Source organism: Apaloderma vittatum, unplaced genomic scaffold (assembly GCF_000703405.1).
Source record: "Apaloderma vittatum isolate BGI_N311 unplaced genomic scaffold, ASM70340v1 scaffold19774, whole genome shotgun sequence".
NCBI classification, from domain to species: domain Eukaryota; kingdom Metazoa; phylum Chordata; class Aves; order Trogoniformes; family Trogonidae; genus Apaloderma; species Apaloderma vittatum.
The window spans coordinates 1-17,116 of NW_009712338.1; the positions used below are offsets into that span (position 1 = coordinate 1).

General features: G+C 43.4%; 1 protein-coding gene across 1 annotated transcript in view; it reads left to right on the plus strand.

Annotated features, from left to right (window-relative positions):
- Positions 1–15,246: 15,246 nt before the first annotated feature.
- Positions 15,247–17,116, plus strand: part of SLC22A23 (solute carrier family 22, member 23) — a gene marked incomplete at its 5' end in the record, with an annotated part of 31,814 nt that continues 29,944 nt past the window's right edge. The window contains 3 exon segments of the mRNA XM_009867957.1: positions 15,247–15,315; positions 15,714–15,744; positions 16,938–17,114. Coding sequence (XP_009866259.1) covers positions 15,247–15,315; positions 15,714–15,744; positions 16,938–17,114 — 277 coding nt within the window.

Below are 17,116 nucleotides of genomic sequence, written 5' to 3' on the forward strand. Positions count from 1 at the left end.
GGAAAAGATCTTTAAGATCATTAAGTCCAACCATTGGCCCAGCACTTGCGTTCCTCGATTTCCCATACAGAAGTCATCCTCTGGTTCATGAGGAAGGAATTTTCTCTTCTCCAGACTCTCACTTCCTTAGTCATTTGCCTGTGTGTCCTTATGGGACTTAGGATCAGAAGATATTAGTCTTCGAGAGAGGTATCCCAATGCAAAGGAGACTCTGGCCTCTCTCAGAAAGGGCCCTGGTGGCAGCCACTGAAGCGTTTCGACAGCGTTCACATAACTGCTAACATTGAAGAACACAGGAAGAGGGAAGGAGGGGGGAGGTCAAACTGCTCATTGTTGGGGATTTTTTATTAAGCCTCAGATCTATGGCTTTGGATTAAGAGCATATCTGGCCCACGGCGCTAAGTATGTAATGCCACAGATTGGTATGCGTTTGTTTTCTAATTTAAGATATGAAAGTCTGCTTTGTTGCCAGCATTATAAATGTACTAAGGAATTATTCCTTTATTGCCTCTCCTTCTTTCTTTCCAAAGATGTTAAGCCCCTTGGTGTCCCAGGGTGTTACATTAGCTCCAACAAAGATGTGCATTTGGAGCTTGTACAGCACTTTATAGTGAGTTTCATGTGAGGAATGCACTGCGGTCACAGAGAACTTAATTTTTTTAGCCAATTTTAATCCTAGGTAAAATCGTCTTGGGCTTTGGGTCTTCATACACTTCAGTGTATTGCCTCATTATAGACATCAGTTTTAATTCAAGCAATAATTTGTGTGGAAAACACTGTTACTGTAATGTAAGACTCTCCCGTGATCCTGTGTATGTTTTTTTATTTATTACTTAATCTAAAAAACTCTTCTAACACTTGCAGACATCATTAGTTATCTTAAAGTGTTATTAAAAAACAGATTTTTCTGTCCCATCTGCACACATAGTTGAAAATGCAGTGCTTTGGGTGCTGGGCCGCCAAGGGATGGGTTGAGGATCATTTGGTATTTCACATGCAGGAGTGCCTCCCCTGCTGTGCTGGCGGTGCTCTAGTGCCACATGACATTCCCCAGGACTCCACAGCCAAGCAGCACCAAATGCCCAGGTCATTTGTGGTGGGAATGGGCTGTTCAGGACACAGGCATATGCTGCACGTTACAGAAAGTTTGGGTTCTTCTGGCATGTTTTGTATGCCAGAAGTAGTGAGATGCTGTGTGGCAGGTTTAGCCTTGATCTCTGGTGTTTGTGTTGCACTTTTTAATTAGACAAGGTGTCGCTCATTGCTGCCAACATCTTCCCATCCCTGCTCTCCTTGTTTCAGCTCCCACTGCGTGCTCGGTTCCCCGCAGAACCTCTTATTGTCTGCTTGGCGTTTAAGCAGCCCCAAGACCTGGGGAATGGATGAAGGCCCTGAGCAGGCTGGTGTCAGTGCAAATATCCTACAAACCCCTGTGCCAGGAGAAGCATAGAATGTCAGGGGTTGGAAGGGACCTCTGGAGGTCATCTAGTCCAATCCCCCTGCCAGAGCAGGATCACCTAGAGCAAGTTCCACAGGAACGCATCCAAGTGGATTTTGAATGTCTCCAGAGAAGGAGACTCCACCACCTCCCTGGGCAGTCTGTGCCAGGGCTCTGCCTCCCTCAGAGTTCCTCCTCATGTTTAGATGGAACTTCCTATGTTCAAGTTTGCACCCATTACCTCTTGTCCTGTCCCTGGCCACTGCTGAAAAAATCTGGCCCCATCCATTTGACACTCATCGTTTTAAGTATGAGCATAGATAAGACTCCCTCTCGGGATGTTGATTGCTGCACTACAAGTTTGCCAGGCTTCTTCCAAGCCCACCTGTGGTCAGATCTGGTGTGTCCAAGGTGCTCTCAAATGTGTGTGCTTGCTGGAAGGACCACGACGCCCTTGCTGGAGACTTCCAACATCTGCTCTGACTTTTCATTGCCTAAAGCATGCAGTAGTTCTGTCTGTGTTTATTTAAAAAAAAAAAAATCAAAAAAAGATCTCAAAAAAAAAAGTTGGATGAGGGGAGGAGTTCATTTAAGTGGTAAAAAATGTACTCCACTTTCCAGAAGAGGGGATCAAATAGTGTGGCTGTCCCGGCAGCAAATAGCACTGGTGAGTGCAAGATGTTAATTGAACCTCAGAGGATTTTGTAGTGAGCTGTTTTCAGCCACATTTTTAATCAGTATGTTATTTTAGTTCTGTTGAACCCAGAATGAAATCATGCCTCAAATGTTCTTTGTTGCTATCAACGATCCATTGTCAACCATATCAGTTTTAACCATCCAAGCTTTAGAAAACTTGCTTCAGCTGTTGCGGGGCCCAACTTGTGAATCTTCTGGAGAAGGTATATTTTTAATTAACCTGGTTTTTGGAGACTGACTGCGATGGGTGTCAGCTGTGTTATGATACTTAGTGGATACTGAAACACCTGTAGTTTGTCCTTCTGAAGCATTATAAATCATTTCCAAAATGCCCGTTGCAGTTTCCCTGCTTGAGGCAAGAGAAGTCAGGAGATGAAGTGCTCTTGCCCCAGCCCACCACCTTCGTGGCAACACGTTAAGGAGAAACCAGGATCGCTTTATGGTGGGGGAGTATTGCAAGTATTACCTACTCAGGTAAACTGCCCACCTGATTTCAAAACAAGGATTGTGTCATTATTATTATTCTCTGCTTTCTTGAGCTGGAGCAAAGCATTGTTCTGGATTTTTACGGAGCTGCTCTGCTCTGTCCCAGATGCCGACAGCCCTCCAGCAAACGGGAAACAACTGCTGCGTGGACAGTACTTGTTGTGTAAGGGTCATTTGGTCATACAGGCGGAGCAGTGTAAATATGGATAAATTTTAATGGCTGTACGTGATGCAGCACACAGTCATTTAGTGGTTTATGTGTGAAACCGTGTAAGGAACAGAGACACCTTTTACTGTTTGGTGTAAAATACCTGTTGGTGAAGAGATATAATCAAGAGAAACACATTCTAAGGGTGATTAGCTATACGTTGTACTCTTGTTTTAATTACGCTGTGTATGTTACACGTGATGATGCTTGCAGCGGTACACATGTCCCTTTGGCTCCTTTGACATTCAGAGTGTTTTACTGAAGTGGAAATCTTGTGGTCAGTCGCTAAGCGGAAGCATAACTGAAGCATGAGATCTAGGGTAACTTGTTTCATGGACTGCAGGAGTGTTTTTAATGTAAGACTCTGCTGGAAATATATTCGTGAGCTGAAAATGTTGATTTGCAGATGTTATGGTCATGTGACTCTTTCAATAATAAAAATAATGTCCAAAGCGGTTCTTCTGAAGCTTCTGATGTTGGCCAGTTACGTGTCCTGTTACCCACTGATCTGTTTCTGTCATAAAGGAATATTAAATTCAGGTGTCTTTATAATGACAATTTCCTATTCTTTCCTGAAATAAATTATGCCTTCTACGAACGTTTCTAGGAGGTTAATGAATAATTGACTACAGAGAAAAAAGGGAAGATCCTTTTAATAGGCAATTGAATCTGGCGTGATGTATGGAAATTAAGGTAGGCCTAGAGCTTTAAAGGTGATATAAATAGCTTGGTGTGGATAGACAGTATTTATGGTTAAGAGATGAAGATGTTCTTGTTTGAATCAATTCTGAACATTGTTTTTTATTTTACATGCGTGAGCTTAATTTGGTTTCCCAAACAATGACACTTAGAGTTAATGTATTTAGGACCTGTACTTGAATACAGGAACCCTTGTTATTTTATTTGTGTTTAGGTGAGGGAGAGGATACTGAAAAGCAAGTGTTCTTTTTCCTTTTTTTTTCCTCAACATTTTTAAACATTTTTTTCCTCTTTGATACGCTTGTGCAGGCATTTGTTCCATTTGAAAAATCAGCTTTGAGTCTTTGTGTCATCTAGGAAGGAAGAATGTGCAACGCTTGTTAAAATGGAAAATATTTCACAGCTGTTGCTTTTGTAGTTGGTTTTACATGTTAGCTACTGATAAGCCAGTAATAAATCAGTGCAAGCCTCACACACCTACGCTTTTCCGTCTTCGCACAGAAGTTGGATATTTTTTGCTCCCTGCTCTCCCCTGTGTGGTGAACTGCACGAGGAGTTTTCCTGTTTTGAAGAAGGATTTGGAAATGAAGTTGCTACCGCACTTCAGATCTTAATCGTCTTTGCTGTTTGCAGATGAATCGTTGCCAGCCAGCCAGGTCAATATTAAAACCAAGCTGGGCTGCCTGAAACGCAGAGACTCCATCTATATCAGAGTTTCCAATTTCTCATATCTAGAGTTCAGAAATTGGCTGTAAATTGAGTTCTGTGAAAGGGAGGAAGGCCACGAGCTACAAGACTTGGGCATCTCCTCCCAGCCTGGTAGTGAACTGAGCGAGGCAGGGGCTGGTGGTTTGCTTTGTTCCATTTCTGTGCTACCTGTGTTTGTCCTGTACTTTTAGGAGCTTGTGTATTACTTTCTGTCATTTGCAAGAGAATATATTAATGTGGTTAGCCTTGTCCCTGGGTGTTTATTTGACATTCTTTATTTTTTTAAATTTTTACTGTTCTCAGCCCCTCCCTCAATTCCAAACCTCTCTAAAGAAAAAAAAAAAGTCTTAATTTTCTTTTTTCCTTGTTTTTTGTTTATGTCATTATGCAGAAACATTGCTGGTGATACCAGCACAGCAATGGAGATGGCATCCTGACAGTAACTAGTTCGGGCAATTCTCAGGCTTTTAAATCCTCAGCCTCTCCATTTCAAAGGTGGCCTGCCTTTTCAGATGAGTTTATTTTAATCAAATGCATGTGAGTAGTGGATGTGTTGTCGATGTGTTATTCATAGCCCTACTATGTCAGATGCAAAGTGATCTGAGCCACAGCTTCTGGCTGCTTACAGTAAAAACCACCTAAGGGTGAAGGTTATACCTATGGTTTAACTCCGTGTAGGCAAAGGTGCAGGTGTGTGTTGTCTGGATTTTGAGGGCAAGGAAAACCCATTGCTGGTAGTGAAACTGTCGAATATGGGTTGTCTTGTTGGAGTACCTATCCTCTGTATTTACTGGCAACGTACCCTCAGGCAGTGAACGCTGGAAAATGCAAGGGCAGGGAGGGGTGGTGAAGGGCAGTGAAATAAGTTTTTAGCATAGACAGCACATCTCGGTGCACTGGGAGCTGCTAGCCTCTTGCTGGAGAATGAAACGATGGGCAAAAGCTAGCTAGCTGCGTTGCCATTTTTTTTTTAATTTGTGAAAAGGTCATTTTCTATTTCGCCACCAACGCTCTTGTTCTGTGTGAAGGATGCAGGAGCCAGAGCAGGCAAAATAACGGGATCCTTCACTTACTGCTCTGAGATTTGGGGGTATCTGCGCTCACTCAGGCTGCAGCTGCAAATGGGCAGGGATGCAAAGAGAGACCTGCTTGCCCTCTGCTTCCCAACAGCCTCATGCAGGGGCTTTCTCTGGGAGTCCAGCTGCTTGCCGGTGGGGAGCGTGGGCAGAGCTGGGGTTCCCCCTGGGGCAGGGTCTCCAGGTGAGACCCTCAGGCATCCTTTGTATTGCACAAGTCTGCAGTGCTCAGTTCTCATCACTCAGAAGTTCCTCCAATCCCTCAAACCTGGAGCAGGCAAAAGTGTTTTCCCTTTAAGACTGCACTTTGAACAGTGAAAACTAAAAAGACAGTGGCTGTTTTTCTCACTCCGGTTCCTAAATAGTATAATATGCCTATTCCTCTTAGATACATGATGGAGGCTTTTTGGTTTGTAACTTGTAATTTATTTTATTCTTTAGGACCTCTAGTTCTGAACACTTTTGCTCTTCATTTATTTTTATTTTCAATATTTATCTCTGCTCTTGGCTCAGAATTCCATATGCACCCCAATTATATAGCCCTCTGAGCTTTATCCTACATTGAGCAAACATCAGGGTTCAGTATAATAAATATGACTGTTCTTTGGCAGCACTCTCTGCATAACTGAAGGATTTACATCATGTCCAAATGTCTTCAATTTTTTGTTTTTCTTCAAATTTTGGGTAGTAACATCATTCGTCAAGATAGCGGAGCAGACTGTGTTTTCTCTGCTTCTGTAAATGTCTATAAACGTAAGTGGACATTAATTTCATTTTTTTCAGTTTACATCTCCCTTTTTTTTTTTTTTTTGGTCCCCAGTAAGAACAGATTTTACAGATTTAGTCATGCTTAGTTCCCGTTTAAACCAGAATGCCTTTTGGCTGTAGGTCTTTACTTGATAATGTGGTAAAATCTGGATGGGGAGGTGCTGGTGTCCAAGCCCTGGATGTAGGAGTGCCGAGGACCCCTTGTCACATGAGGAAAGGCAGAATGAGCCACAGAGCCTTTTTACCTCCCATCACCCAACATTTTTCTCATGGATGGAAACCGTTGTCTAGTTTACCATGTTCCTTTTAAGTGATTGAATATGGTTATGAAGCTAATCGGCGTTTGAGCTGAAAACTGAGCTCTGCTCTTGCACCTTTCCAGTTCAGCCCTTTCTCTCGTGTCTCCTTACTGGCTCTGCAAGAAGACTTGAAGGCAAATTTGGAAACTGTAACTGAATGGTTTCTGTTGTATCGAGCAGGAGAGCGATTTGTTCATAGCCTAGTGCAGGAAGGAAATACGATACAGTGAGCCGGAGACAGTCAGTCTATAGTTAATTCTCCCCGACATGGCCACCATCTCCTTTCTCCCACTCTTCCTCCCTTTCCCACCCTCTAAAGATTTGTCTCTTGCTACAAAATAAGTGGTAATATTGGGGAAATCTAACACCATACACCTCTGGCATTGCATGCATAGGAAGCAGCATGTAAAAATTTTGGTGCACTATAAGCAAAGTAAGTGATGCTGCACAAATGAAAACATTATCTCAGTGGGGGAACTGCCTGCTCTATTCATTTGTCTTCAAAGTGTAAGTAGCAGAACTTACTGGAGAGGCAACCTCAGAAAAATCCTCTAACCTTAAGAACACAGCTTGATGGTACCAAGGCAAGGAGAGGTCTAGACCAGGTTTTGCCAGCTGGTCTCATAGATAGCATTACCTGTACCTACAAGTCTGTTATTTGACTTTGCACCATCACAAGGTACAGAGAAGCACTGCTCAATAGGAGCTGCCATTTGAACCAGCCAATCACACAGAGAAATATTTAGGAATTGGTAAAAAGAGGTTAACAGTCACTTATCTCCCACAGAGTGGGTGCAAGGATATATTTTCACAATTTTAGCTGTAGCTGTGATAAGTACAAAGTTTACTACTGTTGTAATCAGAATAAATGAAATCCACTCCCATGAACTGCAGCTGGATTCTTTCCAAGGAGCTCAGTTTCCTTTTAATATTGTGTTATTAATTAGCTTAGCAATTCATTCGGGTTTTATTTGGAACAAATCGGTGAGCATTGCCGTCTTTGAACTCTTCTGTAAGTGGCAGGAGTTTTCTTGAAAGAAGTCTTTCACTGGAGAAAAGGGAGCATTCTCCATGGGAGGACGGCTTCTGCTCAGGGAGATCGGTGTATTCCCAGCCTACTTGCCAGCCCCCACGGAAAGGAGGATATTTAGAAATGTGAGCTTTCTCTTTTTTCGGTGTTATTGCAAAGCAATAGGAGGTTTTCCATCCATTCAGCAGAAATATTTAGCTCTTAACAAAGTTTCATCAGGATATATTAGTATTTTACCCTTGTAAAGCTACATATTCTGCTTGACTGTGAGATACTCTTCAAAAAAACTCACTTGTTTTTCAGGGATGATCATGGGAAAACTTCAAATCCCAATAGATGTTTCTGGGTGGTCTGGTTTGGTATTGCATGGACATCCTTGGCGCAGCAATTTACATGGAAATACGAGATGCTGGAGGCATTGTAATGCCAGTTGCCCTTTCATTCACTGTTCTTCACCCTTCAGTCAAGTTTTACCAATTCTAGGAATTCTGGTACTTCAGGGGAAGAACTTTTCACAGGTGGCATTTGTAAAGACAGCAAGGAAGACATTTAAGGAATATTTAAGCGTTGGCAATACGAGACCATTTTATTTACATATGTGGCAGTAGCGTGTGAGGGATGTTCCACTGTGCTCACCTCTGTGCGTGCAACTATGGGGGCTGCCCTCCTGAGCTAACTTTGACTTGATATAGAGATGTGCTTGAAGAGGGCTGGAAAGGGAATGCCCTGACGAGTTTTCTGCACTCTCCTTGGACTCACGGAATTGTGCTGTTTGCTGCAGCACTGCCCACAAACCAACCATGAGCAGAGCCCACCGTACAGAGCACTCCTCTAGTGCAGAGTGGTGGAAGGTGTGCTATACAGCATACAGTTCATGAATTTAATATGAAGAATAAAACCCCATGATTAAAAACTTTAGACTTATTTTGAATGAAAATTGCAATAACCTTGATAGCATCAGGAACCATTTTTTTCCCCAAGGTTGGATGTCATCTCTTTTTCCCTTTAAAATCAGTTGACTTGATAGGAAATCTTCACTGATCTTTCCTTTTCCCTGTAGAGTATATATATATTTTTTTTTCCCCCCTCACTTATGGGAATATTACTTGGAAAATAACAGCTCATTGTGAATTGGAAGAGGAAAAACAATACCCGTGCTTCTTCTAACTGTGCGTTGGCTGCTTTTATATCAGAACGAGTTTTCTCACCACCTGTATACTACCACAGCTTCATTTTCCTTTTTGTATCATCAAAGGTTTAAAATCAGAGGAGACCCGACCAGGGGTCGTCCTTCTTGTGCCGATTCTGGCACAATGGTTCTGTGCACTCTTGAGCACGGTCCTGTCTCGCCACCTGGGCATCCCCGTTCCATCTGTCTGTCTGCCCTGCCCAGACCTGTGTGAGGCTTGACACTGAATCCCAGAGAGAGAGGGCTACTAATGCAAAATTCACCCCTACGTTTGAGCAGCGATTCCTTCTCCAGCGAATGCACACGTTGCTAAAAGCCTCCAAAACACAACAGCTTGTTGGCTCTCCATCTCCCCTGTGTTCATGAAATGTCTATGCAGAGTGCCTGGCATAAATCTTTTAAAAACAAGGATTCCCTGGGGGCCAAACGTGTGACAGCCTTTCACAAAGATGCTTACTAATTGCTTTTGATTAAATCTTCCAGCCCTCGGTCAGTCGGTGCTTTCAGCCAGCGCTCTGTGCTCTTGTGGGCTCTCCCCAGCTCTGGTGATGCCACCTGAGCAGCTCAGGTCCTCTGAAATGACACGAGGTTCTTCAGGGCATCACCCAAATTTCCACTGATTGCTTTTGACATCAGAAGAGGGGTCAGGGAATGAAAAGGAGCCATGAGCTTTTGCCTTTACAATTATATGTGCATATATATATATATACACACACATGTCCGTATATGTGGGTGTGTTTGTACATGCCATGCATGTGTGTATGGGTTTACAACTGTGTAAGAGTTTAATAACCAACCACCTGAATGTTTGCTTAAACTGCATATTTAGTAAGCATTTGGAAGGCTTGTTATTAAGCAGACACAAGCTCAAGAAGCAAGGTGCTTTCCTGGGGTGATGCTGCTGGTGTGTGGTGCTTCAGCCAAGGCATCCTCCTTCAGTCCGAGGCAAGGCGCACAGAGCAGGTGGTGATTTGTTAACACCTAGGGAGCACCAAGCATATTTCTTGGCCCTCTCTTTAAAGGTTTCCCCCATGCTTGTCTTTTCTGCTTGCTAAGCTAGGCTGGAAACAGCTCGAGGCTTCTGTGTCAAATTCTTGTTAGCAGTAAGCAGTTCTGCTGGGAATATGCTCCAATCCGAGACTTGGCGCGTTTATTGACTCATCCTAGAGCATGACAGGAACGGTGAAAAGCTCCTCCTTGGAGGAGCATCTTGGGTGGGATCAGTGCTCGGGAAGAAAGGGGCTGCCCCTTGCTGCACTGCAGCCTCGGAACATTTAATAAACCTTGAAGCAAGGTGTTAACGTTGGTATTTCTTTGTTCTCACCTTTTTTGGAGACCGTTATTGTCAGGAGGTTGCAAACTGAGGTTTAGAAACAGCTGCTGTTGGAACATTGTTTGCCGCTTGGTTAATTAAGAGACCGCCATGCAGATTTGTGACTGTTGAATTTCTTCTCTGTTCTTGTTTTAAATATTGTTAAAAAAATGCTAACTAATACAGATGCTGAACCCTTTCATCAGAAGTATCAAAGAAAACGAGCTCCTCTGATACCTCTCACACCGTGTTTTGTTTCAGCTGCTCTCAGTCGTTGCTGTCAGAAAAGATGCTAGGTGTGATTTAGATCCTGCCAAGAGAAAAGGGGCTGGCTGTGGTGAACAGCTGAGGTGTTCAATTTGCAAAATATTCCTGTGATCAGCTGTGCCTTGCCTTTAGAGCAAGCCATCTTTTGCTAACAAGGAAGAATTCACTATATTTCTATGCAATCTTAGTTTTGTGCAAATATATAAACAAATATTGATTGATTTGGGTTTGGGGAGTCTTAATGAAGTATAGAAGGTTGTAGAATGGAGGTGGAAGACTTTTTTTTTTATAGATAGCAGTTAATATGTATGAGGACATATGGCAAAGCTTTCTAATCACTTTTTAATTACTTTTAAATAAAGTCATCTTTATTCTGAAATTAGTGTGTTCTGTATCTACCAGTTTCTTGCACTCTTTGTCACTGCTGTTTAGGTTTCCAAGGGCATCCTCTGGAGGTGTTTTTTCTCTGTAGTGCCATTATTCACATGCAGGAGCTGTCACCAAAAATCAGGGTTGGCTGGGGGCTGCTTGACGGCAGTGGCGGAGATGCTGCTGCTTTCCTCTGGAAGTAGGATAGATGGCAAATGCAGTACCACAAATGTGATTTAACATTTCTGTGGTTTTATTACTTTGTGAATGGCAGGCAGTGTGGTACGTTAAGGGGTTTTTATGCAGTCAGCCGTCTGTTTTGTAAGGTGATGTTTGTCTTGAGCAATGTAAAACTTAGCAAATACAGATACTACAAAGGAACAAGGAGTGCTCCCTTCTGCTGCTGATGCTCCCTGGGAGCCAGCTTGAATCCAGAGCATGGTCACAGGCATCGCTGCGTCCCATGCAGCGGTCAGGCAGCCTCTGCTCAAGGTCTCCCATGCCTGGAGGAGCTGAGATCACCCTTACCTTGCTCAGCTCCCTGCTGCGAGCGAGCCCAGTCCTGGCAAGGGGCTCAGCTACATGTGCATCATGCGCGGGTGGTCCCCAGCTCCTGCAGCGGCATCCATCGCGGGTGGGTGAACGCCCTGCATCACACCTAAGCTGGCTCCGTGTCTGTGGTCCAAACCTGTGGGCAGCTGCAGCCTGACTGCAGCTGGGAGGAGAGAGAGCTCCTCCTGAAAATACCCTGACGTAGCTGAGCGATACCAGGTCTGCAGCTGGGCTGGTGTGCTACACATTTGTGCCTTACAGGAGAGAGTCAGGCGTGTGGAAAATAAAGAGAGGGAAGGTTACACCTTGTGTTTTGGATGAGAGGTGCAGCTGTGTTTACTTTTTTCATGCTGTGCCTCTCTATGCACGTTGCAGTGTTTGCGGCAGCAGAATCATAGAACAGTTTCAGCTGGAAGAAACCTTCAAGATCACCGAGTCCAACCTTTTCCTAGCCCTGTCAACACCACTAACCATGTCCCTCAGCACAACACTCACCCAGCTCTTAAACACCTCTAGGGATGACGACTCAAGCATCTCCCTGGGCAGCCTGTTCCAATGGCTGACAACCCTCTCAGTAAAGAAATTCTTCTTAATACCCAACCTGAACCTCCCTGGCGCAACTTAAGGCCATTTCCCTTTGTCCTATTGCTCACTGCTAGGGAGAACAGACCAACACCTGCCTCCCTACAACCTCCTGTCAGGTAGTGTAGAGGCTAGGTAGTGTATCTAAAGGGTGTTTTGCATAGTATCAGTTTTAGCACTCCCCTGGTACTTGCGTACAAAAAGAGTGTCTAATCTAATTTTAGTAAGAAAAATATCCGTTCGGATTAGATATCTACCTATCTGATAGCTCCATTCAGTAGATATCTGTCCAGGTCAGAAATGAAGAGTACCACAGCACATCTGGGGAGGTGTCGCGCTGGCCACCTGCCCTGGAGCCAGCCTGATGGCTCTGTCAGCTTGCCTTATGTCAGTGCACAGATGACTGATTTAACGCACATTAAAAATGTTAATTAAATATAAATAGTGGGCTAGTGTGTGTGTTTGAAAGAACCCCTCACCAAACCCATGATGTACAGAAAACTGCCTTTTAAGAAGCAACTGTGTCACTTCAGAGACATATTTTGGAGTAACTTTTGTCCTGCTGTGCTGTTGAGAGAAAGTAATCCCATTATTTTTACCGACCATTGGAAGTTCAGTCTATTACTGTTCTCTTTGCTTGGCAATGGATTGGATTTCTCCAGATAGGAAATTAGATTTTTCCTTCCTTTCTACTCTGTCTCTGTCCTGTGTTTACATCAAATAGCAGTTGCCTGTGCACTGGGGTGCGTGTGATAACCTTTCCTTCCATGCTCTGCTTCGTTTGCTGTTCTCTAATAAACTGTATTTACACATGGTACTTCCTTCTGGTGACAGCAAAGCCTATTGAGAAAATGTGCCACATCGCTGAACTCGGCCAGGAGTGTGCGTGATCTTAACCTGGGCTCTTTCAGCCGACGCTAATTGGGATGAGACGTGTGTGTGTAGCTTGCAGCTCTTAGAAGTTTGTGCCTAGGAACCATGTGGAAATGTGGGTGTTTATGCAGACATGCTGGATTTTATTTATTTACTCCTCTCCCTAGCAGGCAGCTGCAAATTTAAAGGCTTGTCTGGGAGTTATTAAAATTTTTTCTGCAATTTTGTCTGGTCGACTAGCCACAGGCGAGCTTGGGGGCTGTGTCGTTCTAGGAATATCCGTCGAGACGATCTGTTTACAGCAGAGGGCAAATCCCACAGAGAGTGCTGGAGGAAGAAGAGGTCCCAGAGGTTTGAGAAAGCTTGGTGGGAATTAGGAAATACAGCAGCAATGGGGACAGGGTCATCTCCCAGCAGTGTTCAGGATTGCCGAGGCAGAGATCATAATGCCAAAAGGGTGAGCTCCATGGTGGGACATCCTGGAAGTGCTGAACAACTTGGAAATCTAAGTGCTCCGAGACATTTTTTTTTCTTTCGTTTTGTGTTCCGAGACATTCTTTTTTCTTTCATTTTGAGCTCCAAGACTTTTTTTTCTTTCCTTTTGTTCTCTGTTGAAAAACAGAGTCCAAACGCAAAATTCTATCTTGGAGCCACAACCTGCACATTGCCCTTGACTGAGCTGAGCAGCTGCTGGGGCTGAGGCAAAAACACAGCCCTGGTGCTTCAGGATGCTACCACCACTTGGAATTTCTGATGTCCTTTATTAGGCATTTTAGACCTGAAACTGTGTTGCCTGAGCTTTCTTCTGCTCAGCTGATAATACAGATCCTGTTTGTCTGAGTCTGATTATTTTCCTCCCTTTTGGGATAGGAGAATATCTTGAAGGGGTCCTCAGAAGAAGGGAAAGTGTGTTGGGCGTATAGTAATGCCAGTGAAACTGTGAAAGAAACATGATTTTTTTTTTTTTAATATGATGTGAAACTGTGAATATGAATCTAGAATCAGACTATCTCCTCAGGGATTTTTTTTTTTCAGTGAAAATGCTGTTGCCCAGAGTTCAAGTGCTTTGTCTTGGCCATTTTCTCCAGGGGATACTCGTATATAATTACAGTCTTGGTGGCTCATAGACTGAAACTGGGCAGGGAGGAAAAAACTGTAAAGGCACCAAAAGCAGTTAGCATGTACTTTCTGGTGGAGGAGCTAGTGCTTGGGCTGCGGTGCAAAAATTGAGTTGTGTTTTGGGACTGGAGATGGGTGAGGGAATGCTGGAGAGATTTTCAGGCAGCGTGATTTAACCTCTTTTTCCTCTTGATATATTACTTGCAAATTACTTACAACTTTTTTTTTTTCTTTAAGTAAAAGTATTTGCTATTCATCCTTGTGCAAATATCCTCTGAGAATAAATGTCACCCTCTGAAAACAAACGGGAGAGCTTCTGAAATCTGGAGCAAGTTCTTTGTTACTAGTGCGCAAGTGTGAGACCAAGTGAGAACGGGTGGGACGTGGCCCTCAAACCCTTCACGACAACGATACCTCAGCCAGCAGGGTTCAGAGAAGGCGAACTGCATGAGGCAACATGAGTTGATGTTAATTCAGTGTTGTTAATTCAGTCCTTGTGGTCACTTGTCCGTGGGTCTGTCTCTTCCACTGCTTTTTCCACAGCTGGTGAGAGAGAGGAGCTGTGGGGAGAGGGCAGCATTGCAGATGTGAGGCCACCACGTACTTAGATAATTTAGCCTCAATCTTCTTTTCGGAAGAGATTGTCTGAAAAGTTGCTGTCAAGGGTGTCATCCCAAGGGTTTGTCCATCCCAGTGCCAGGGAGAGCAGAAGCTGTTAGCAAAGGCTGCTTGCTGCTTCTGGTCTAAAACTAGCGTGACTCTGCACTAGATGCATTTGCAAGGAGGCAAAATCCTTTCCACACCTGTCTCCTTGCCCACACAACATTTCCCAAGTAGAACAAACATGTATCAGGGAGATTTTTGGTACTGATGGTAATTTCCACGATTTGCATATTTGACGAGAGTTTACTTGGCTTCCTGTCCTACACAAAGAAGTTGAGGTGGAAACCTTTTCACTAAGCTTTTTGGGCTGGATTTGCCATGGGTGGATAGAGCTGCTCTCTGCCTTGCAGTGATTTCGTGCAAGGTAGTAATTTATCATGCAAACTAGGTGGAAATCAGCCCAGCCGTCAAGGCATCATGGCTGGGTGCATCGTGGCACTGGAGTGGCATTAGCCTGGTGCTGGGGCAGAGGTGCTGAGGTGGGTTGCTTTGCTGGCCGAGGTAGGAAAAGGTTGACCGCTAAATGCACGCTCAAAACTGCGGTGCCGAGTCTTTTATCATATCAAATTGGTGCCAGGGATGTTGGAAGGTCAGTAGGCTGTCCTGACGTGTTAAACATTTCGACATAGACGTGATACTCCGCCTGGGCTGAGCTGATGTCACTGGAAAGTCGTGCTCACCCAGCTACAGCAGTGATTATTTTTTATCTTCTCTGGGTTTTTTAGAGGAAAGGGCAAAAATTGATTGTGTGCATGTGATAATCCAGAGAAGAAAATAGGTGATAAACAATCTCTGAAGTTATTGCCTCTCTCTACAATGAATAACTGCTGCATATGCAGTTATGTACTACGCACCAGTGACTTAATAAAACGTAATTTTATTATTTGGATGTTACTTTCTGACATCATATAGAAGTTAGTCTCCTGTTTAATTTTTTTTAAGGTCTGACACTAACCTAAGCAATGCAACTGAATTGCCAAAGTCTTACCTATCTAATGCAGACTTTCTGTTTCTATAGCTACAAAACTTATCCTTGTACTTAATGAAGGAATATTGGAGTGTGAGTAACTGTGACTTTAAGGTTTAGAAAAGCAAACAGAACTGCTTTATATTTGACGATTAGAGAGATAAAACGGAAGTGACCTCTTTGCACAAAATGAAAAAAAATTGCCTAGGCTTGGGATATTTCATTAGTAAGAATGAAACCATATTAATGTCATAAGGAGCTCTGTGTTTTAATCTTGTTTTCCTAATTAAAATGTAAAAGCCTTTTATAGCAAGTGAGAGTCTTTGAGGCTTGGGGTTTCCCCTCTCCTTTCTTTTCCAAAGCTGCTGTGTTTATGGTTAAGCTAATGAAAATTTGGGCTGCTTCACAACAGATACATTTTCCTTCTATATTGGCAAAAATCTGTCAGTAGTTTTTGGGTTTGGCTGAAAAGAAAGGAGGGGGAAATGTGTTGTATTTAATCCTACGTTTGATCTACAAGCTAGCTTCTGGTCAGCTAGTTTAAATCTGTGTTACAGTGATAAATGCTGAGCAAGCTACAGATGAGAGAGTGAATGGAGGAGCAGCTGTCATCTCTTCCTATTATCTTACAGCTTTTCAATTACAATTTAACAACCATTAAATTCTAATTTAAAACAACCATAGGAAACATCCCAAGGAAAACCAACGGTAATGGCAGCAACATATCATGAATGTTTACAAGCTTATGTTTCTGTGTAAACATGGGGATAAGTACTACACAACATTTGTGGCAGATTTATTGTGCTTAATTATTAATCTGTAGAAGTGAGTGTGGCCAAATGGGAAATACAAAATAGGGACTTCTGTTGTAGCCTTACTGTTGAAAAAATTATTTGAATATATATCCACAAGGCAATTCAATTTTTCTGCTATTTCTTTTGTTATTTGTTATCTTGCTGCCTTTTTTTTTTTTTTTAAGCTACGATTCTGAGAAATTCATCTTCGTTTCTGAGGACTGAATAAGGTAGCTAGAATCCAGGATTTAAGGAAACTTATCCTCTGAACTCACTTGTCACAAGACAGCTGAGACAACTAGTGATGGTAGTAAATTGCCCCACAGCAAAAGGAAGGATGGAGGACAGGATAAGACAGATGGGAGGCTGGCTTGTTTGAAAGTTGATCAAGATTAGCTATTGCGAAAACAAAGCAAACTGAGAAACAACCCACTCAGCAAAATTCAGCTTGAAACTGGCTGAGTCACAGTGTATTAAACTGTGGGTGGGTGGTATCCTGTATGGACTGGGAGCCTGTATCCTACTGAGAGCTGTGCTCTTCTGTCTCCCAGCAAACTGACTGGAAAGGCACTTCTCTCTGAGAAGTGTGAAAAGGCTCAATCCAAAACCTTTGGATTGCATTTTGCCCTTTAAAAAACAAATATCTTGGGCAGGGACTGAAGGAAAGCTGACAATGACGATGCAGCAGATCTGCAAGAGATGCACTAGGTGGATGGACATTGCAGTGTTTGTGCCACAGCCACCTGATGTTAATGGGCTACTTCATAGCCGCTAGGGAATTTGAAGGCTAAATACAGAAGGAAAAGAGATTTCTGTGATTGTGCATGAAGTTTCATAACGAGATGCTCTGTTGCTGATTGGGGGCTAATGCTTTCGTGTGTGTTCTGTGTTTCAGGGATAGAGCTCTGTCCTCCCGGGCACCGGTTCATGATCACCATGGTGGCGAGCTTCATCGAAATGGCCGGGCAGTTCCTCATGCCGGGGCTGGCTGCCAAGTGCAGGGGCCGGGAGGGGGGGCCGC